We start from the raw sequence: 23,777 nt of genomic DNA on the forward strand, positions 1-23,777 counted from the left end.
GGTGGCCAAAGTATTGGAGTTTCAGCTTTAGCATCAGTCCTTCCAAAGAACACCCAGGGCTGATCTCCTTTAGAATGGACTGGTTGGATCTCCTTGCAGTCCAAGGGACTCTCAAGAGTCTTCTCCAACACCACAGTTCAAAAGCATCAATTCTTCGGCGCTCAGCTTTCTTCACAGTCCAACTCTCATATCCATACATGACCACTGGAAAAACCATAGCCTTGACTAGACGGACCTTAGTTGGCAAAGTAATGTCTCTGCTTTTCAATATGCTATCTAGGTTGGTCATAACTTTCCTTCCAAGGAGTTAGTGTCTTTTAATTTCATGGCTTCAATCACCATCTGCAGTGATTCTGGAGCCCAAAAAAGTAAAGTCTGACACTGTTTCCCCATGTATTTCCCATGAAGTGATGGGACCAGATGCCATGATTTTAGTTTTCTGAATGTTGAGCTTTAAACCAACTTTCTCACTCTCCTCTTATTGGGATTAATTTCTATTTAATATGAGAGGCAATCCCTCTAGCATGAAAATGTTACTGCTATTGGCAACGAGATAGGAATGACTACTGACTGTAACATATCAGTTTGGTGACAATACTGTTGACTTCTGCTCCTTAAGATGAGTGGAGTAGGTGGTTGCTACTGGGGAACCAAGAGATTCTTCTCCCTTACTCTAGATGTGGCCATAAGCAAAACCCCTCATACTTGGATGAAAGCAGCAAAGACTGGCAGTCTGCAGCGGGGCTGCCAACCAGCAGTGCTGCAAGGAGGCAGGAATGGGATGAAGGATGCATGAGAGGACAAGCAGAAGGAAGGATGGGAGGGAGATGGGATGGGAGGACAGATGGGAGGTTGGGAGGGGGGATGGTGCAGGGATAGGTAGATGAAGAACTTCTGGGAGGTGTGACAGCTTAGGTGGGACAGGATGACTCGGGCTATCCAAGCAGCAGAGTTAGTAAAGCCTCTGGAATCCATATATGGCCCAACCCCCTAGAAGGAGGGCCAGCCAGAGCAAACCCCATGTCTCAGTGGCGCAGACAGAAGGCCCTCCCCAAATGCGTGTGGAGCGCACTCTACGTCAGCGAGGCCCTACGTATGGACTTCCTGTGTGTGCACAGCAGCCAGACCTCAAAATCAGGGGGTGGGAAAGCCCTGGCCATGAGAAAAGGGGTTCTACCATCGCTCTTCTGACCTTGAGGCTGCCGGGGCCCTCAGCAAGCCAGCCTCCTGGTGACGGGAGGGTGGAACTGATCACCAAAGGAAGAAGGTCTCTATACAAAATCTCCAGACCAGGGGGTGCTATTTCTCATCCCCTTCTTCTTTGCACCCTCATCCCATAAGGAGAGGAGAAAGGATCTGTGACCCCAAACAAGTGAAAGATGACTTTCCTGAGAATGCCATTGGTTGCTAAGAAACTAGTGAGATAAGAAATGGAAACCATCAAGGTACTCCTAAAAATAACCAGATGGACTGGGGTGACTCGTGACCTGTAGCAGCTATGTGCCCCACCTCTCATTTAGCACCAAGCAAGAGGGAGACCGTTCGCCCGGCACTTGCATTATTCTCACCTCCGACTGAGTGCGCTGTTCTGAGGACAGCGTCCTCTAAGCAGATGCTTCATCAATGCTCCCAGCCCATCTCATCCCGGCCTTCTCCCTCCCTGCCCGAGGTCCCATTGCCTTGACACTGCACCAGCGCAGGGATGCCCAAGAGCCCAGCTGCTGCCTCTTTCTTTTCTCTCTTCGCTGAAGAGCCAGCTGACCACACGGGAGAGCTCGCTCCTGGCAGCTCTGTAGTCAGAAGAGTGAGCCACTGGCGACGCAGGGGGAGGTAAAAGGCTCTTTGGTGACTCAGACATAATCAGATACAAGGACAAAAGAGCGAGCTCTCTCTCTGACAGCCAAGGCTGGATGCACACCACAGGTACCAGCAGGAAGGGGTGGGGGAGAGATCAAGGGACAGGGGGAGAGGGAAAACAATGCAACTCTTTCAGCAGAACTGGGGTGGGATAGTCAGTTTTTGCGACTGGGAATGGGCAGTATCCCACCCCTTCTTGGTTATTCCCTCTGTACAAGGGAAAGCAGTTTTCAACTATAAAGATGGGGACTGTGTCTCTACCATGAGCAAAACGAGATTGTTCATTCTATCTCAGTTGCTGACTTAAGAACAACTTCTGGTTTCTTTGACTCTTCAAAAAGATCCCAAATCTGAGTCTCCATCCAGGTTTCCTGTCTTTAAGCTTGGAAGAAAGAGAAAGGGACTCTAAAATCAGAATTGCCATGTAGAGTTGCACAGGCTGTTCACTGCACAAACGTGGGGGTGAGCTAGGGCTGACAGTCAGCCTGTCACTTAACAAACCACACATTCTGGCGTGGGGCCACATCCTCTGGTAGGAAGGAGCACCTTCCTTAATTCACATGGACACCATATGGGTTGGCAGAGGCCCTGTCTAAAAGGATCATAAATGGTAGAAAGGAGATTTGAGAGTCAGTTGAATTTGGGGATCTACTTTTCTCTTGGCCACTTAAGTCATCTTGGACTGATTACTCAGCCATTCTGTATGTATAGTTCACCTTCATGGGCACAGAATGAGGTTATAAAGCCTGTCCTCTTATATTCCAGAGCTGCTGTGATGAATAAATAAATAGATTTTCAGCTGGTTGTCTAGCTCAGGTGCTTGGCATACGGAGCTGATACAACCCAGACAAACTATGAATGTTGTTTACCGTGAGTTAGCTTTGTGCCAAGAGGAACCCAGCTTAATGGCATACAGGTGCCCTCCCCACCACACACACAGGTGCACAGCTGAGGCTGGATTAGATCAGGGCCTGAAGCATCTAGAGCTCATCGCCTGAGCATCAAGGGACTGGGACAGCAAGAAGCTCTTCAGGGTAACCATGACATCCCCACAGGACACTGGAAGAACTGCCAGAGGGACAGGGCTCCAGTCTGTGTGTGGCAAGATGTTGTTTGGTCCCTTGAAGTCTTTTTTGTTTTTATTTTTTCAGGGAGCATGAGAGCAGCAGACTATACTTCTTCCTTGGGCCTAGGACGATCTGGGTCCTCCATGCAGGGGAGCAGAGCAACGTGGCAACTTCTAGCCATGTCCCATTCTTGTTTCGACTGATAACACCGGGTTCTCGGGCTGTGGGTGTCCCAATGCAGGATGGGGCTTGGTGCAAGGACCAGTCTGCAAGCCCCACCCACTGCGGAGGGGAAGGGGGCCCCTCTACACACCCCCAGAGAAGTTGCCCGCTGCAGCCAGGGTCCTGCCTGAGCTCCCCAGGCCAGCACTCACCTCTCCACCCAGTTCTTGTAGCTGGGGATGTCCTTGGCATAGAGCAGCTTGTTGGAGGGGGAGTCCTTGCCCAGCCGGTGCTCCGACGTGGAGCACGAGTCCATGAAGGTCTGGGCCACCACGGAGAGGCAGGCGTCCGTGATGCTGTTCTTGTGGATGTCAAACACAAACTGGGGGTTCTTGATCATGTTGACCCAAAACCGCAGGGGCAGGCTGTACAGAGGGAAGAGGCAGATGGTCAAGGGAGATGGGGTGGGGGAGCTGGACACTGACCCAGAGAGGTCCCTGGAGGCAGAAAAAGCCTTCAGAAGGGCCCTTCTCCATGCCATCAATTCACCTTCTGGGGAGCTGAAGATCAGCAGGGTTGAACAGTCCATTCAGAGATACAGCGTTGATGGGCACTGGAGGTGTCGATGCCCAGCCCGGACTGTAGGACTCCCCAGCGGCCCTGAGAGCACAAGGCTTTGGGGTTCAAAGCAGTCATGACAGGTGCTAGAACGTGGAATGTCTAACTCTCTCTTCCACTGTCTGCCCCCATGTCAGATACAAAACATATCTGGTTGGCAAATCTTAAACAGCCTGGAACCTAGGCTATTTATTATTCTCTGCCCTCACTGTAACATGTGGAAAAAGCCACACTCTTCCTCCCCACCTGACCTAATCAACTTGTTTTTACATGGTGAGGGCCCTGGCACTAAACAGTTCAAGCAAAACTTACTGATTCTCATCTCCAAGCTAGCAAGCTGAACAAACCCCACCTCTGGCTCTCACCTGCCCCGTTATGTTCTCTCCTTCCTCTCCTTTTCTTCCAGTCAGCACCTACTCTATACCAAGAGCCATGCTAGCCGCTGTGGGTACAGTGTGATAAGACCTGTCCCCGGTCCTTGAGAAGCCTGCGTTCTGGTGGGCTCATGGGGAGTCAGGCACGCAATCAAGAATTTTAGGTGCTGGACCCAGAGGATGGAGGGGGTCCAGTTTAAGACCCAGGTTGGTGTGATCAAAGCTACCCAGAGGGACGTGTCCAGAAGTCTGGAAAGTCTTCACAGAGGGGACCGCGCTGAATAGTCTCTGTTTCAAAGATACAGAGGTGTTCTTTAGCTGAATGAAGCCTGGAGGAAGAGGGGGAGGAAAAGAAGGAGGACGGTACCTCCAAAGGGGAATCAGTTCAACAAACAGGACATGAAACATGCAGTGCAGTCTGGGAACCATAAACCCTCTAGCTATTGCTGGAAAGGATCCAGGGGCATTGGGTAAAGCCTGCCCACGTGCTCCTCTGTGACTGCATTCCGCTGGCTCTCTGATCCTGCAACTGCCATGCAGCCTATGGAGACATAGATCAGGAAGTGGGATGGCACCCAGCAAGGGATCACTTAGTTCCCTCCCTCTGCCCCCAGCTCCTCACCTCCTGCCATGTGCCCTGATGTTTTATTGTTGTTTTGGTTGCTATTCTCACGGTTGGTAATAGTTGGTAACAGTCCTAATGTTCCTATGTGTTTGGCTTGCTTCTTAGAACTAAAAGTCTTCTGAATCACATTATTTCAACCCAGCAAGACCAAGATTTCTATATTCGTTGTATCTCCCAGCAGCCACCATATACATAAAACAAATGCTCAAATACAGTAAGACCTCATGTTCAAGACTGCCAATCAGTCAACAAGTATTTATTAAGTTCCTATGAAACGTGCTGTGGAGCCAGTACTGAGGTCTAACAATGTTAAGTGGCCCTTGTTTCATCCTGGGAAATCCAAAGAGTAAATAAAGGGACGGTAAAAGTTCTGACACTCGGGGGACAGTCAGGGTCACTCCAGCTGCCCAGGGGAGACCCTGAGAGCTGGGCTCAGAGCCCTGGATGCAGAGCTGCTCAGTCACATCTTCCTGCTTCCCGAAGTTCAACACGGAGAGGGACCCTGGAGCCCACACTTGCCACATGGTTATTTCTTTCCAACAGTCTCCTTCCTTCAGCCAGTTGTGCTGACAGACAAATCAAACAGGGAAACCACAGCAGCTCCTGCCTAATGAAATATTAGCATATTATTAACATTAGTGGTGGCACTAATCTCTGGTTGATTGCAGCCACTCAGGCTAAATGAGCAGGAGGTTTATTTAAAAGAGAAAAGGCATGGGGATGAGGAGGAAGGGGGCAGGGGAGAGGGTGAGCTACAACTTTGGCCAGGAATAAGGAAACAATCTCTTTCCAATCAGGAACAATGGACCCTAAGCCAGTATGTAGATCTCATAATTCCTGGACTGACTGAGTCTTGCCCAGGCGGCCATGGTCAGGGTTGGGGAAGTGTGTTCTCTGGTGAGAGGACATGAGAGTTGGTACTCCTGCCTGACTGCCCTTCACTGGGACCGGAGATCTTTCTGAGAACAGCTGGCACTTGGAAGAACTGGAGGGAAGGAAGACTCTGCCCTCTCCCTCAAGGACTTCATTGGATCTTGGAGGTGGACTTAGCCCAGTGGGAGGTGTATGCTTATTTAGATACCATTTCAGGGGATGCACTTATAAAGGTTACAAGGCATGGTTTGGAAATAGCAGCTCTCCCAGGATAAGGTCTGGACAGGGCATTCCTTGTATTCTGAAGGCTGCAGGCATTCAACTCAGGTGGTAGGAAGGAAGACTCAGTGGCAGAGAGAAGCAGACTGGGTGGGTCAGGGACATGCCCTTGGAACAGCTCTGCAGAGTCATTCTGAAAAGGTGTGCAGAGTCAAATGCAATCCTTTTTTTTTTTTTCCTGGCCATGCCATGTGGAATGTAGGCTCTTAGTTCCTGGACTGAGGATCAAACCCATGCCCCTGCATTGGGGGTGCAGAGTCTTAACCACTGGACAACCAGGGAAGTCCTCAAATGCAATCTTACCTATGGGCAGTCACTGAGAGACGCCAGACCTGCAGGCCTTTCAGAAGAGGGAGCAGCCTTCACCCAGTGCTGGACTAGATGGGATCCAGAGTCTGTCTTATTTCCGAAAGGTCACAAGAACTCCACAATGTACCCAGAATTACCGTGGGAGCAACCCTACTCTTCAGTTTTATGGTCCAAAACTGTTCCTGCCTGACTTTCCAATTTTAGTGGAGATGCACTATTCTTCAGGGGAGAAAGGAAGCCAGAGCATCCTACCCTGAATAACATTTCAGTGCCCCAGGCTGACTTCTGCCTAGATCCGGGTTTTGATTTGGGACCCTGGGCTGTCAGGGTCGGAGAAGACAATGGCACCCCACTCCAGTACTCTTGCCTGGAAAATCCCATGGATGGAGGAGCCTGGTAGGCTGCAGTCCATGGGGTCGCTAAGAATGGGACACGACTGAGCGACTTCCCTTTCACTTTTCACTTGCATGCATTGGAGAAGGAAATGGCAACCCACTCCAGTGTTCTTGCCTGGAGAATCCCAGGGGCGGGGGAGCCTGGTGGGCTTCCGTCTATGGGGTCGCACAGAGCAGGACATGACTGAAGCGACTTAGCAGCAGCAGCAGCTGTCAGGGTGGCTGGCTGAGCCCTAGTACCATGTCAATCCTGGCAGTCCGCAGGTGCTGCTTTGAAAGAATGTGCTGGGGAAGAACACCCCAGGACAGGGACTGTGTAAAAGCTACTGGGAGGCGATTCCAGAACTGAAGGGACTACATATAAGACGGCTTTACCCCAGGTGGAACTCTCAAGTAGAGACCATCTTGGCTCTGCATCTCCATCAATATTTATTGAGTCCCAGCTCTGTGCAAGATTCTGCCACGAGAGCTGCATACTGATGTCTGACCTTGCAGTCTCACAGTGAAACAACCGACACACGAATGAAGGGGAAGGCAGATAAAGGCTAAAGGAGAGAGGGGACCGTGATGAGACACCTAGAGTGTCATTTAAGAGTTAGAGGCTCCCCTCGTCTCAAAGACACCCTAGTTATGGGACAGTCCCTTCCCCAAAGGGAATTCTGGAAAGGGAAAACCATGTCTTGAATGGACTGGAAACACTCCCATGTTCACCTAGGTGACTCCTAGCTGTGCTCCAAACTCCATTTAAGAGTCTCTGTGAGCTCCTGCCTGTCTACAGCCCGGCTGCACACACGCACCCCACATCCTCACATGTGCCCCTCTACTCAAACAGCTGCCCTCCTGTCAGCCCACGGAGGGCAGAAAGCACGACCCGAGTCTGCAGACTCAGGGTCCAGCATGATATCAGGCAAAGGGGAGGGAGCAGGATGTGAGAGCGACCTGGTTGTGACAGCTGGTGTGCTCATGTTTGCTCATTTAGTTGGTTTAATGTTTGTTGACCGAAAGGACCGATGACAAAGATGGACGACTCCCCCGAGGGAAGGAAGAGAGGAAGTGAACACCCAAAAGGACCGCAAGGAGGCGGAGCCCCGGAGAGCGCCTGCGCAGAGCTGCCACAAGGGGGAAGGCGGGCGGGCCCCTTCGTGCCTGTCTCCAAGGCCGACCATCGGCTCGGGGATGGCCTCTCCCCTTGTGGCTTCCGCTTGCTCTTCACTCACCAGTTGCTCTTCCAGGTGTGGCGGACGTGCGGGTCGTGGATGCCGTGCTTGTCTGCCTGCTCGTCCAGAAAGTCGAACATGTACTTGATGGCCAGGGGCAGGGCCGAACCGCGGTGCGCCGTGCTGAAGATGGTCTCGAACAGGTCGTCCACGAACTTCTGCAGCGTGCCCTGCGGAGGGGACCAAGTTCAGACACAGCTCGCCTGCCCTGAGAGCTCTGAGGGCGGGGCTGTACGATCGCCTGGCCTCCCAGATGGCGGAGGGGAGGGGAGGCCAGCACACAGCCAGGCTTGCTTGGGTAAAATCGCGGAAGCGTGTGCAAAGAATCTGCACCCTCCTCCCGCCCGCTCTCATCTGTCTCGGAGCAGCTTTCCATTTCCCCGGCACGTGGAAAATAGATATAACACTGATGACTGGGCCTAAGGAAGCCTTCCTCTGCCAACACCGCGGTTTGGTTTTAACACCCTTCGGCGGTGTTATTTTAGCACTTTTCACAAATGCTAATGAACAACTCACTCGGTCAGAGCAGACAAGCACAATCTGCTGGTTCTGTTCGGGCATTGCTCACGTCAGCTAATGAACAGTTTACTCATTTGGCTCCATAGAGAGCGGAGCTGGGGCCAGTCTCGGGCCTTGAGGGACTAACTGTAGGCACACAGGGTCCCCAGAACCAGGATTAGAAAGGGGGCCTGCAAAGTCACTGATCCGGCTGCAGTTTCCACCACTAGAGACTGTATATGACACCCCAGAGATATACAGCCAGTCTTCCAGAAGGCATGGCAGAGGACCAGGAATGCACATGGCTAGTGTCTCTCTATTTGAGCAAGGGCGAGAGTGGTATTGGAGAAGACTCTTGAGAGTCCCTTGGACTGCAAGGAGATCCAACCAGTCCATTCTGAAGGAGATCAGCCCTGGGATTTCTTTGGAAAGAATGTTGCTAAAGCTGAAACTCCAGTACTTTGGCCACCTCATGCGAAGAGTTGACTCATTGGAAAAGACACTGATGCTGGGAGGGATTGGGGGCAGGAGGAGAAGGGGATGACAGAGGATGAGATGGCTGGATGGCATCACTGACTCGACGGACGTGAGTCTGAGTGACCTCTGGGAGTTGGTGATGGACAGGGAGGCCTGGCGTGCTGCGATTCATGGAGTTGAAAAGAGTCAGACACGACTGAGCAACTAAACTGAACTGAAGAGAAGGGATGGAATCGAGATTTCATACTGCGTGCCAGCCTGGATGTATGGGAGGGGCTGGCTGCAGGACTGGGTTGAGAAGGATGCTGAGGTTCTGTGCTGGGAAGGAGATCAGGCTGATGAGGAGGGCCTGCGTGGATGGATGACTGAGGTGGGGTGAGGGGTGGCACCAGCACAGATGCTAGGTATTTGCCAGCTCTGACATTTCCGTGGGGTGATGACACCCTACCACATAACCCACCCACGCCCACACCCTGGCTGACGTCCTGTACCTTAGTGGCCAGCAGTCGTGTGAGATAGATTTCAGACACCATCTTGCTCCCCCGGTCCCCCTCCTTCTGATCCCCGTGCTCATGGTTCTTCACCAGGTGCCACATCTTGACTCCACTTTCCAGGTCGGGGGTGATCATTGGTGTGCGTGAACGGAGGCTGTCAGGGCTGCCTGTGTACCGGATCATGTTTTCTGCCAATGCAAGGACCCCAGGCGGGTAAGGCCACCCAGCCTTCCAGCCTATTGTTCATGATACACCTCAGGTCCAGCTGAGGCCAACTCTGATCCTTCTCGCCTTTGGAGGCACTTCTGTCTGTTCCTGAAACTGGAACACCTTTTCCACCGCCTCTAGGAAATTCTCTGTGTCTTGTCCACCCAATCGGATTCCCTTCCCTCTTGTACTTGCGTCTCTCCAGCCCTTATGATTCAATTTGTAAAAAATGCAAGCTTGTCTCTTTTTGTACTTTCCTTGTAAGAGCTCTCAAGTCTCAGGATGTGTTCTGTGTCACCAATTAAGTACCAATGAAAGAGCTCCGGGTGGTGGCGGTGGGGGAGGGGGCCTTCCCCTGTGATGTCAGTGGTAAAGAACCCACCTGCCAATGCTGGAGACACAGGTTCTATCCCTGGATGGATCGAGAAGATTCCCTGGAGGAGGGCATGGGAACACACTCCAGTATTCTTGCCTGGAGAATCCCACGGACAGAGGAGCCTGGTGGACTACAGTCCATAACGTTGTAAAGAGTCAGACAGACTGAAGCGACTTAGCACATGCTCATGAAAGAGCTGGGATCCTGTTTCCCTTAACTGGTGACTAACCAGCTGAGTGATTGCCCTGTCACTTGTGTACCTTCACCGGCCTCTCTCGCCTGGACCATTTATTTGCTGCAACGTGAGGTGTGGTGAGATGAGTGCCAAGCAGGAAAAGAAGAGACAGGTCCCACTGTGTGCAGGCACCATTGTGTGTTGTCTTTTATTTCCCAGAACCATCTCATGAAGCTCGTGGCCTTTTCAGCCAGTTTTGCTGATAAGAAGGCACCAGAGCATCCAGCCCACCTCCAGTGCCCTTCTCCCCACCCCGAGGAGCAGAGACCTGGGTTTCTACCTTCCCTCAACTGCTTCATAGTGTGTGACCTTCACACGTCATTTAGCCTCTGTGCATCGGAGTTATCATTTGCTAATCTGCATAATAGGGGGAAATAATAATTATTTAATTCACTGATTATTATGAGCCTGACGTTTGATAATGAGTTATCACAAACGTGGAAGCATCTTAGAGACTGTAGGACGCTCAGGAAGGTTAGACTTTCTTCTTGTTTCCAGGGACGAAGCTCCGGCATCAGAGTCCCTGCTCAGAACCAGGAACCTTCTTTTGGGTACAGTGTTCCTTTCTGGGGGCCAGCCTGCCTGACTCCCCATCCCTCCCCACTCCCCATCCCTGGCACCCACTGTCTTCCAGCAGTGCTGCCCTGGTGACCACAGCTGCTCAGGGGGCATCCTTTCTTCCCCAGAAGGATTTGATGAACTCACCGTATTTACTCGCTGAGGTCCTGGAGACAGTGGAGTTGTTCACTGCATTGTAGGCTGTCACTTGCTTGGACACTAAGGCCACCACTGAACCATCTGGCACCTACCAGGGAAAGGCAGGTAAGGGCCTGGGCACAGAAACTGCCACCCAATCAGGATGAACGTGGTCCTTGGGGACAGTCAGGGCCTCACCGAGAACCAGGGGATAGAGAAGGCTGTCAGTTTTCCTTTGATGAAAGAGGACAGATCTGAATATAGAATTGTAGTCCATGGTGGGGTTCACTCTTGGGAGTGACTCGGGCAAGAGCCTCTCACCAGCACCCTCTATCCTTATGCTTCCCTGGGAGAGCACCCAGCCTTAAACTCCAGGGCTCACCTAAGAAAGGGTTTTGCTCAGGGTCTTTGCCCATGCCCTGCGGGAAGCGCACACCCAGCATGCTATCTCCAGGAAGGTCAGGGTCTCCTGGGGGGCCATGTTTTCCCTGGGTCACTGAGGGCACACAAAGTGCTGGTGAAGAAGTGGGTTTAGGGCTGGGTAAGAGCCTCAGGATGGCCCTGTTATTCACAGACAAAGACCCCCAGGCACCTGGCTGCCTAGCTTGCTAGCCCCTCCCCATCCACAGTCCCCTCACCTGGTAATGTGCCAGGGTGTTGAGTCTCTTCCAGTCATTCTCGATTTTAGTGGTGATGTCTTCATCCTGCAGGATCATCCTCGCCCCGCTTCCTTGTCGCCACTCTGTAGGGGGAACAGTTCCATCTCAGACAGGCCCTTGGGCCCCTCCCATGGGATCCTGAGGACTCCTGTGCAGGCAAGTGCATGGCACCACCTCAGGGTGCATCCGAAGACAGACAGGTGCTTGCAGATGCTCCCAGAGGAGGGGCGTGGAAGCTCTCAGCACAGGGGGACCCTGACTCCCAGGTCTGGTTCCAACAAACTATGTGACAGCCCTAGGAATAATGTCACCTCCACTGCCCACTTGTTCCTGGTGGGTGACCACATCGGCAAGAAGTCAATGCTTATTAAATGAATGAAGAAGGCAGGGGGCTTCCCTGGTGGCTCAATGGTAAAGAATCATCCCACCAAAGCAGAAGACATGGGTTTGACTCCCTGTGGGAAGATCTCGCCCTGCCGTGGAACAACTAAGCCCAGTACACCACAGCTACTGAGCCTGTGCCCTAGAGTCCAGAAACTGCAAATGCCAAGCCCACATGCCACAACTACTGAAGCCTGGGCATCCTAGAGCCTGCGCTCTGCGACAGGAGAAGCCACTGCTGTGAGAAACCTCTGCACCGCAACTAGAGAAAGCCACACAACAGTGAAGACCCAGCATGGCCAAAAATAAGTATTAAAAAAAGGCAAGTGAAGACACTTAAGAACATACTAAGCAAATGCAAGGTGGCATCACCACTATCACGTACTCTTTGCCTGACTGTGAGGTCTTGGAGCTAACGAGACCAAGACTGCAAATTCCATCACTAGGCACCCTCTTTCTATTCCAGGGGTGCAACTTGGACCCAAAAGCCAGCAGGTGGGCCAGTCTTGGCAGAGAGATTGAGTAAAATGTATGTGGAGGGGCCAGCAAAACCTATCCTCACGCCCAAGAACAGCCACAAAGTCGATATGACGAACAGCATCTTAGTGATCTATCCAACACTTAATTTTCTTTGATGCCATAGGTGTACGCTTACCTCCCACCTTATCCTCATGGGTCCCAGACACCTACAACGCATGGGTTCGCTGATGGATCCCACATGGGGGAACAAGAGACTGTTTCTCATCCGCCAAACCCTCACCACCACATGTGGTACAAATCACATGGAGATGGGGACATGCACATTCATGTCCTGAAAAGTTCACACATGGAGACCCAGGTGCAAGCCAGACACACGCCAGCTCTCATGCACGAACGCATCCACTTCCACACAAACACACACACGCTCACATGCACACACCAGAAAGGAAAACGGCCTTTTCAATTCAAATACAACATGTGTGTCTGCCTAAAAGCCAGGAATCTGCTTTCCAAGCAGCCATGACCCCACTCAGTGCCTCACACATGCTGAGATTCTGAAACGGGTGAGAGCACTGGGTTTTTGTGGCGTGCGGGTGGGGGCTGGCGTGAGTTACCCACAGTCCTGGTCTAACCCCGCCTTGGATTTTTTACTGTGGCTCTGCAGACGCACATTTCGGCTTCCCTCCCCTGTTCCCTCCCGTCCAGGCTGAGGGACCATGACTGATTCCTTCCTGCCTTGTGCACTTGGTGTGGCCAGTGCTGCAGATGAGAATCAGGCCCAGGAAGGCAGCTGCCTGCCTTCAGCAGGAACAAAGATATTTCTAACAGCCACGTCCGTGCCTCTAGCTCCCGAGCTTGTCTGCTGCCTGGTTTAGAGCTTCTTGTAGCAACGGGCTGTCCCAGGAAGGAAAACATGAGGGTGCCATGTGGGTTCACTGGAGCAGAGGAGCCTCCAGAGGTCTCTGGGGACCACCTGTCACTTAGGGCTGTTGATGGCACAGCTGGACTCGATCATGGTGGTGAGGGTCTCAGGGCAGGTGGGGTGGTATGTAAACGAGGAGATGCCCCACCAGGGCACCAGGCCATCAGCATTTTGTTTGTTTGTTATCATGTTGTCTGTTGTGGGATTTTTTGTTTTAGATTTTATGCAGATAGGTATAGGTGCATGTTTTTTGAGTGGTTGCAGTGGCGTGCTGCAGTCCACGGGGTCGCAAAGAATCAGACAGGACTGAGCAACTGAACTGAACTGAAGACCAGCCTGGGCCAAGGATAAGGCAGGGGCACATGTTGTCCCAGTTGCACAAAGATAAATGGCCCTGAATGATAAAGCCTCATGGGTCTCCCCTCTTGCCTTGTGAACGATGCCAGGCCATTAAGTCAGAGGAGAGCACATGGATGGGGGCCCAGAAGGCAGGCAGTGCTCTGCATGCCCCACATGGGAGCTAGAGGAGGAACAGGGGCCCAGCTCTGGACACTAAGTCTCCTGGCCAGGCCCGAGGGTGGAGGACTGCACTTCACTGAAGAGGCTGTGGGGCTGGGCAGGATTAAGTGGGGGAAGGTACCCACCGAGGGCCAGCTTGCTGGTGTGCACTGGCTCCCTTGCCAATGGCTCTGTAGCACCGCTCAGGGGGATGTGAACAAACCAAACCACCGGGGGGACCAAGCAGTGACTGCTGGTGACTGAATTCTGGAGCCGGATGCACAATTCCTCACTAAACACCTGCCCTGAAGTTGTGCAGTGCACAGCCTGTGCGGCCCTATGCAGCAGCCCTGGCTCTGAATCGCGTCCAGCAATTATGTAAGCAAGTGAAAGTCAGGCTGCCTCTCTGCCCTCGACTGAAAAAATGTAGGGCAGAGTGTGGCCATCCTCCCCCGACTCAGGGCAGCCAAGGGATGATGGCTTCTCCTTGGGAGTACAAAACTGATGCTGCCAGATGCCCAGCAGCAGGGCTAGCCCAGCACCTGGGACACAGTGAGTACCTGATGAGTATTTATTACATGAATAATACATAAGTGAAAAGAGTGAAATAGATGAATAGATGAAAGAGGAGAAAGAGTAAGTGAGTAATGGTGGCTTATTTCCCAAGCAGTGAAAGGATTTTCTACCCGTGGGTTGCTGCTCCATGGTGGGCAGACAGCAAGCTACAGGTCAACTGTGAGCTGAGCTGTTAGAACCTAGGACAAAGGTAGAGCTGACCTCCAGAAGCTCACTGGGCACATTCACCGCCAAAGTGAAAGATCTCTGGAATGACTATCACTCGTTCTTCCAGTTTTACGACTGGGAAATTAAAGAAGCAGGTTGGGAAGGCAGACCTGGAGGTCACTGCAACTTGGAGCTCTGCAGCATGGTGCCCACCACATGTGTGAGCCACTCAAGTGTTGGGGGTGTGGACAGTGATGGCTGGACTGGACAGTTGGGCTGTGGCCACACTGGGATGCTGGTGGGTAGCTGCTTCCCCTCAGCTCCAGACTCTGAGCTCCAGGAATCCCAGTGGGACACAGCACTTCCACCTCCACAAAATCAATTCCATGCAGATGCGGTTATATGCCTTCCACACTGGCTGAGGCTTGTGGTCAGTGATGATATGCAGTGGGCAGCAGGATGGTCAAGGGCAGCAGGAAGCCTTCTCATCACTGATGTCAGTGCTTAGTCACACATTTAAGGGCTGTCAGAAGAGGTGGCCTGTCTGTTGGTCCTGCCAGTCCCAGCCCCTGCCTCTGGTGGGGTGCCAGTGGGCAGCAGGGAGGCAACGACTATTGTCCTTTTGGCAATTATCTCAAAAAGTTAAAAATGTTCCTCCAAACACCAATATGATGATAGAAAGCTGGAGAACACCGTCCCGCTTTCAGATCTCTCGAGTGAAGTGTCAGTTGCTCAGTCGTGTCTGACCTCTTTGTGACCCCATGGACTGTAGCCCACCAGGCTTCTCTGTCTGTGGAATTCTCCAGGCAAGAATACTGGAGTGGGTAGCCAGTCCCTTCTCCAGGAGATCCCGACTAAGGGACTGAAGCTAGGTCTCCTGCATTGCAGGCAGACTCTTTACCGTGTGAGCCATGAGGGAAGCTCTGTTAGATCTGTCAAGCCTGTTATTTTCTTCTCCTCCTACAGGAAAGATGCTATGTGCCTTTTCCCCCTGAAATATCAGAAAGGTGAAAAAGGAAAACCTCTGTCCCATCTCCAAACCAATCCTGAAGAATGAACCCCAGAAATATTGGAGCCTGATGTTGGTAGCTCCATCCCTGGGACATGCAAGGAAGAAGAGAGGCTATGGGTAGCCTGCCCAGCTGACCTAGAATGGAAGAGTGTGGATGCAATATGAGGGCAGGGAGTGCCTGGCACCAAGCGACATAAGTGGGCTAAACTCATCCCTCAGTCTCCCTCTTCTCTGCCCAGGGTCCTCAAGCTCACCTGTGGCCTGAACACATGCCATTTCCATGTCACTCTTTTCCCTCCTTTTATGAAACCCCATATCCAAGCCAGCTAGGGACTCTCTTTCCCCAGACTCACCATGGGGTATCTCAAGAAAATCAAACAGGGTAGGCTTCGCTTTCTGGAGTGCTACTGTGCTCCTTCAAGACCTGCTCTTGATGGAGGTAGGGGCCGTGGAGCTCACACTGGGACCAGGAACAGCCAAGGTCAAAGATCAAAGCTGCTGGCTTCCTTCTGTCCCAGGAAGAGTCCAGCCCACAAACTGCACGGCCGGCTTCATGAACCCTCGTCCCTACCCAGTGGTAGAGAGCCCCAAGGGCAGGGTGGGCCAGTTGAGGGCGAGGCAGACCTGCAGGCTTCAGGTCTGGCGTCCTTGGCAGTGTCGATGGCTGGCCAGGTCACGAGGCCCCCGAGCAAGGGCATATCTAATTTTGTGCTCTGGGTACTTCTGCATATTCAACACAGGCTTAGTGCTAATAACAGTAATGGAAATCAACAGTATCCAGGTTTCCTCATCCCAGGTTCAGCATTCTTTCCACCAAATAGGCTCCTTCTGTCTTGCCTATGAAAACAGCACTAAAAATATCTCTCTTTTGTGTCCACACCTTGCTGTGTACCAGGTGACCCTGTTAGAACAGCTGAGGGGCAAAGTGACAGCTGGGCCAATGGCCAGTGTCCTCTGGATGAATGCCCAGCTGCCCGGACAGCTTTGCCTGCCCACGGGGCACAGTGAGACTGGAAAATGCCTCAAGGCACCAAATGATGTGAGCTCGGTGATGGTCCCAGTGAATTCTAAGACAGGGACTCATCACCCTGCCCACACTGGACCAGGTCATCTCCCTGCTCCCCCTGGACTAGGACACAGGAGGCATCTCCTACGGCCACCATGGTGAGAATCCACATCCAGAAAGTCTTAGAGCTCTAACCTCACTCACTCAAAACTGAGTGCCCGTGGTGTGCTAGGCACTGTGCTGGCAGGGCATTACTCAGGTGAACAAGAAAACTTCCTAACACGAAAGCCCTGACCCCTGAAGGCCTCTGTGTGGAAGGTTATGCAGGAAAACAAAGGCGCACAGACCTAGAAAAGGGGGAGAGTAGAGGGGTATTTGGGGGGCGGGGAGGTGTTCTGGTCCACAGGTGCCACTTCTGTGCCACTTCTAGGGATCCATGAGGATGAGTCCTTGTGGGAAGGAAGGAAGTTTGGAACTGAGTTAAGAAAGGTCTGGAATACCATTACTTTACTAATATCTTAATTTAGTGTCTAAGGCATCTAGGGTTGAGCTGGAAAACCAGAGACGGGGGTGGATGAACAGGAGTGGGGGAGCCCTGCCCAAGAAGGGGAGGACCTGGCCAAAGGTGGGGTGGGGTGGGGTGTGGTGGGATGCTCAGGAGATAGGATGGTACCTGGAGGTTCTTGGAGAAGAAGGGGTGGGAGCAGCAATGGGGTGCCCCCACATTTCTGAGAGGTGTCCAGAGGAATAGTAGGGAGCTGAGGTGTAGAGGAAGGAGAGTTTATCTGCAGGCCAACCCTGGAGGAAACACTGGCACCCAGGACATCACTGGGTCTGGCTCCTGGAAGGTCCCCTACCCACCAGCAGGTATCACTTGGAGAGGGAAACCCCCCCAGGAAGCACGATCGCCTCACTAGCTTAGGGCCTCATGGTGTGCATGCAGATGGGTGCTCACGCATGTGCTTGCACACACATGCATAGTCACACACGTGCACACACGCATGCACATACTCACACAATACCTCATTTCACCCCCTAAGGCTCTGCAGCCACCAAACTCTGCCTGCCCCAGACCCCAGTCCAGTCTTTGCATCAGCCTCTCTCCTCAGACCCATCACAGGAAGCTTTAGGAGGGGGTGAGCTAGAAGGATGAAGGAGGTGCCCACCAGGCTGGTTAGAACTGGCTGAGTCAACCCTTCTGATCCACAGGGAACCAACTTTAGAACTAGCTGCCTGCACTCCCACCCCAGGCTGCCTTTCTTCCCTGCTGGGTGCTGAGCAGGGTCTCAGCAGGTGCACACACCAGCCCGCACAGGGCCCTCTCTACCTCCCAAACCAGGGTCCCAAGCAGAAGGCTAGAGGAGGAGCCACAACTCTACTGCTGCACACCTGTCTGCAGGTGAGCCCCAAGGAGAACACCTGGCAGGGAGCCTGGATGCCCTTGGCACCCAGCCACTCTGAACTGTGGGAGGGAGCAGCTTTGGAGAAGAGCGGGAAGAGGCCAGAACAGAATCAGTGTCAATGCAAATAGTTGGGAAATTGACTCAGGAATTGGGGGGGGGGGGGGCATCTAAATATGATTGGTTAAAAGAGGAATAATTTGCTGGTGAGAGCAAGTTCTAAAATATGAAATAAGTGAACTAGGAAATGTGGTGTTTAAAAGAAGAAACCCTAAATCAAACTGCCATCTACTTTCAAGCCCTAGGTCTTTGCAAACTGTAAAGTGTGGTGCCCCAGCTAGTTGTCACTTTGGGGAAGTCTGGAGAGCTAAAGGAAAAAGCAGGCTGTGCTCCACTACTTGATTTAAGAGAGGTGAGCTAAAGCTTAGTGGATATTCTTGAACATGGAATAATATGGAGGCTCTGGTGGTGCTCCAGGGTGGTGTGCCATGCTGTGCTGTGTCAAAGAAGGGTTAAGAGGCAAGGGATGGGTGGCCGGAAGGAGGAAAGGTGACCCAGGTAGGAAAGGTGACCCAGGTATTCATATGCACATCACCGAGGGAAAATTGCTGGCTCTGACCTCTTCACAGCTCTGCCTGCAGCCCCCTGCCCTACTCCAGGCTCCAAGCACAAAGGACAGACACACTCACAATCCAATTTGTTATACTTCCACCTTCCAGGGAGAGAAGGAGGTGAAATAAAAAAGAAGAAAAAAAATCCCATTATCTTTATCTGTCCTTCCCATCAGGTGCAGCGAAAAATGCAAACTGGGGCAACAGCTGCTGTGAACTCTTTATATTTCATTCAGAAGATAGTGTATCTTTTTGTTGCATACAGGAATTACTTATTTGAAAAAATATGCCCTTTCAGACAGAAGGGGTGGCGGAGTTCCGGGGCTATTGATGGGGCATTTGCATTAAACCAGAGAAACTGGGAGGTCATGGCTTGTGGAGGAGCTTGTGCGGGAAGGGAGTGGTTGTTCTCTTCACTTCCTGCTGTGTGACCAGGGCCCAGGCTCCGTGCCTCTCTGAGCTACAGAGTCTCCTGTGCAGTGGAACAGAATGGCATCAATTATGTCCTCTGGGGAATGAACAGAGGAGACAAGAGTCCTTTGGCTCAGAAAGAGCAGTGTCCAGCCTCCTTCTACTGTGCAAAGAATGAGGAACTCCTAGCCGTATGGCTCCCTCTGTGCTGGGCATTTCCCCAGGGCAGGCTCTTATGAGACGTTGGTGGAGGAATTTGGTGGTGTAACAGGGTTGCGGTTTATTTAGTCACTCAGTCGTGTTTGACTCTGTGACCCCATGGACGGTAGCCCACCAGGATCCTCTGTCTGTGGGATTTCCCAGCAAGAATACTGGAGCAGGTTGCCATGACCTCTCCAGGAGATCTTCCCAACCCAGGGATCCTACACTGGCAGGCAGATTCTTTATCACTAGGCCACCACTGAAGTCCTGTATAAGGGAGTACCTATAACCAATACCTCCGGGTGGAAAGGGGCATCAACTTGGTGAGGACAGCCTCACATATAACAAAGCGGGGAGCCCTAGCACTGTGCTTTCAAAGCTCCCAAGGCCCACTTGCCCCAGCATAGTCCTTAACTCCTGCCCTGGGATGTCTTCCCTTCCCTAGATTCCAAGAGACTCAAAGAAAGGCAGGTTCTGTGTCCTTCGCTTTGACTCTTACAATGGTTAGTTCTATCATATGTCAACTTGTCTGGGCCACAGTGCCCACAGATAGCTGGTTAAAAATTATTCTGGATGTTTCTGTGAGGGTGTTTGTGGATGACATTAATATTTAAATTGGTTGGCTTTGAGTAAAGCGAATTGCCCTCCATAATGTAGGTGGACCTCTTCTAATTAGGTGAAGGCCTGAGTAGAACAAAAGATTGACCTCCCCTGAGCAGGAGGGACTTCTGCAGCAGGTGCCTTTGGACTTGAACTGTAACATGGCTCTTCCCTGGGTCTCCAGCCTGCTGGCTTTCCCTATAGATTTTGGACTTAACAGCCTTCACACTAGACACTGAATGTTTGTATCCTCCCAGAATTCATATGTTGACTCCTAACCCTCAATGAGATGGCATTAAGAGGTGGGGCCTTTGGGAGGGTGCTTGAGGTCATAAGGGTGGAGCCCTCATGAATGGGATTAGTGTCCTTGTAAAAAAGATCCCCTGCCTTTTCTAAAACCAGCTTGAACATCAGGGAGTTCATGGTTCACGTATTGCTGAAGTCTGGCTTGGAGAATTTTGAGCATTGCTTTACTAGCATGTGAGATGAGTGCAATTGTGCGGTAGTTTGAGCATTCTTTGGCATTGCCTTTCTTTGGGGTTGGAATGAAAACTGACCTTTTCCAGTCCTGTGGCCACTGCTGAGTTTTCCAAACTTGCTGGCATATTGAGTGCAGCACTTTCACAGCATCATCTTTCAGGATTTGAAATAGCTCAACTGGAATTCCATCACCTCCACTAGCTTTGTTCGTAGTGATGCTTTCTAAGGTCCACCTGACTTCACATTCCAAGATGTCTGGCTCTAGATAGTGATCACATCATCATGATTATCTGGGTCGTGAAGATCTTTTTTGTACAGTTCTTCTGTGTATTCTTGCCACCTCTTCTTAATATCTTCTGCTTCTGTTAGGTCCATACCATTTCTGTCCTTTCTCGAGCCCATCTTTGCATGAAATGTTCCCTTGGTATCTCTAATTTTCTTGAAGAGATCTCTAGTCTTTCCCATTCTGTTCTTTTCCTCTATTTCTTTGCATTGATCGCTGAAGAAGGCTTTCTTATCTCTTTCTTGCTATTCTTTGGAACTCGGCATTCAGATGCTTATATCTGTCCTTTTCTCCTTTGCTTTTTGCCTCTCTTCTTTTCACAGCCATTTGTAAGTCCTCCCCAGACAGCCATTTTGCTTTTTTGCATTTCTTTTCCATGGGGATGGTCTTGATCCCTGTCTCCTGTACAATGTCACGAGCCTCTGTCCATAGTTCATCAGGCACTCTCTCTATCAGATCTAGTCCCTTAAACCTATTTCTCACTTCCACTGTATAATCATAAGGGATTTGATTTAGGTCATACCTGAATGGTCTAGCGGTTTTCCCTACTTTCTTCAATTTAAGTCTGAATTTGGCAATAAGGAGTTCATGATCTGAGCCACAGTCAGGTCCTGGTCTTGTTTTTGTTGACTGTATAGAGCTTCTCCATCTTTGGCTGCAAAGAATATCATCAATCTGATTTTGGTGTTGACCATCTGGTGATGTCCATGTGTAGAGTCTTCTCTTGTGTTGTTGGAAGAGGGTGTTTGCTATGACCAGTGCATTTTCTTGGCAAAACTCTATTAGTCTTTGCCCTGCTCCATTCCACATTCCAAGGCCAAATTTGCCTGTTACTCCAGGTGTTTCTTGACTTCCTACTTTTGCATTCCAGTCCCCTATAATGAAAAGGACATCTTTTTTGGGTGTTAGTTCTAAACGATCTTGTAGGTCTTCATAAAACCGTTCAACTTCAGTTTCTTCAGCATTACTGTTGGGGCATAGACTTGGATTACTGTGATATTGAATGGTTTGCCTTGGAGACAAACAGAGATCATTCTGTTGTTTTTGAGATTGCATCCAAGTACTGCATTTCGGACTCTTTTGTTGACCATGATGGCTACTCCATTTCTTCTGAGGGATTCCTGCCCGCAGTAGTAGATGTAATGGTCATCTGAGTTAAATTCATTTGTCTCTGTCACCCCGTACCCCGTCCAGATTTAGGGCTCCCTTCTCTCTGTGGTTGCAGTCAGTAGATATTCTCCATTCACCCCACATCGACCAGATCTCCCTCGTTTAGGCTTTTCACCATATCCCCATTTGGGATATCGCATTCGGGGTCTCCCTAGATAACCTCTCCGACCTCGACTCCCCTTGCTGTCTCTCGCCCCCCGCCGAGGGCGGCCGGGCTGAGCTGGGCTCAGATCGGGTCACCTGTCCCTTCTCTCTCCAGCTAGATGGCCCCCCGGCCATGGCTCTGGGCCAATGCCCGCTGGTGGGGCCAGGCCCCATGCACCGCCAGCTCCAAAATCACTGCAGATGGTGACTGCAGCCATGAAATTAAAAGACGCTTACTCCTTGGAAGAAAAGTTATGACCAACCTAGATAGTATATTCAAAAGCAGAGACATTACTTTGCCGACTAAGGTCCTCCTAGTCAAGGCTATGGTTTTTCCTGGGGTCATGTATGGATGTGAGAGTTGGACTGTAAAGAAGGTTGAGCAACAAAGAATTGATGCTTTTGAACTGTGGTGTTGGAGAAGACTCTTGAGGGTCCCTTGGACTGCAAGGAGATCCAACCAGTCCATTCTGAAGGAGATCAACCCTGGGATTTCTTTGGAAGGAATGATGCTAAAGCTGAAGCTCCAATACTTTGGACACCTCATGCGAAGAGTTGACTCATTGGAAAAGACTCTGATGCTGGGAGAGATTGAGGGCAGGAGGAGAAAGGGATGACCCAGGATGAGATGGCTGGATGGCATCATGGACTCGATGGATGTGAGTCTGAGTGAACTCCGGGAGATGGAGATGGACAGGGAGGCCTGGCGTGCTGCGATTCATGGGGTCGCAAAGAGTCAGACATGACTGAGTGACTGAACTGAACTGAAAAAAGATCCCAGAATGCTCCCACTCCAATACTCTTGCCTGGAAAATCCCATGAACAGAGGAGCCTGGCGGGGTACAGTTCACAGGGCTACAAATAGTTGCACATGTTTGAGCGACTGAGCACATGTTTTCTTGCCCACTTTCTGTCACATATAGTCCCAATAAGAGGATGGCCATCTATGCACCAGGAAGTGGGTTCTCTGCTGCTGCTGCTGCTGCTGCTAAGTCTCTTCAGTCATGTCCGACTCTGTGCGACCCCATAGACGGAAGCCCACCAGGCTCCTCCATCCCTGGGATTCTCCAGGCAAGAACACTGTAGTGGGTTGCTGTTTCCTTCCCCAATGCAGGAAAGTGAAAAGTGAAAGTGAAGTCGCTCAGTCGTCCCTGACTCCTAGCGACCCCATGGACTGTAGCCTACCAGGCTCCTCCGTCCATGGGATTTTTCAGGCAAGAGTACTGGAGTGGGGTGCCATTACCTTCTTCTTCCTGAACCAGGAAGTGGGTTCTCACTGGACATTAAATCTGCTGACACTTTGATCTTGGACTTCTCAGCTGCCAGAATTGTGAGAAATTATTTTCTGTTGTTTATAAGTCAAGCAGGCTATGGTATTCCATTATGCCAGCCCAAACAGATTCCTCCTCATCCATTATTAATGAAATCCTCCATAACTGCATGAACCAATTTCTTCAAATAATCCTTTCTCTATATAAACATATCCCATCCCACTGGTTCTGTTTCTCTGGAGAACACTGGCTAATAGAGTTCCCCATCTTGGCTCCTCAGTGCCTGGAGAAGCTGGTGGAGTGGGCAGGGTAGGAGAGCTTCAGTCCCAGGAACAATGAACAGAAGTGTTGGGAATAGGGGACTAGGCCAGGCCAGGTGCCACAGTGATGATGAAAGGCAGGGGAAGGGGTTGGAGCTGGATGTACTTAGGGTAATAACGGAGGTGGTTTAAAATGTCTTTGTTTCCTTCTAAGCTGGCCTGGGACAGATGTCCATGCCTTGCCAGGTGGGGGCGGGCAGTCTTTGCCCAATGCCCTCAGCCATGGAAAGAGATAGCATGGAGGGAAGTGAAGTGGAGGGGTATGCTTGGCTGTCTTGCCTCCAATGCATGTGCCTCAGAGACTTCTCTGTGCCTACATGCTATGTGTCCCTTTGTTGCTGTTGTTTAGTTGTCCAGTTGCGTCTGACTCTTTTATGACCCTATGGATTGAGATTTTCCAGGCAAGAATACTGGAGAAGGTTGCCATTTCCTTTCTCCAGGGTATC

General features: G+C 51.2%; 1 protein-coding gene across 1 annotated transcript in view; it reads right to left on the reverse strand.

Moving 5' to 3' along the window:
- PLXNA4 (plexin A4) overlaps window positions 1–23,777 on the reverse strand; it is a 413,701-nt gene that overhangs the window by 6,784 nt on the left and 383,140 nt on the right. Inside the window, exons 25-29 of the mRNA XM_052638484.1 lie at window positions 11,398–11,501; window positions 10,769–10,868; window positions 9,243–9,433; window positions 7,777–7,946; window positions 3,299–3,511 (exon numbers count right to left, since the gene is read on the reverse strand). Of these exons, the coding sequence (XP_052494444.1) occupies window positions 3,299–3,511; window positions 7,777–7,946; window positions 9,243–9,433; window positions 10,769–10,868; window positions 11,398–11,501 (778 nt within the window). The remainder of the gene's footprint in view (window positions 1–3,298; window positions 3,512–7,776; window positions 7,947–9,242; window positions 9,434–10,768; window positions 10,869–11,397; window positions 11,502–23,777) is intronic.

Source organism: Budorcas taxicolor, chromosome 4 (genome assembly GCF_023091745.1).
Source record: "Budorcas taxicolor isolate Tak-1 chromosome 4, Takin1.1, whole genome shotgun sequence".
Lineage (NCBI taxonomy): Eukaryota > Metazoa > Chordata > Mammalia > Artiodactyla > Bovidae > Budorcas > Budorcas taxicolor.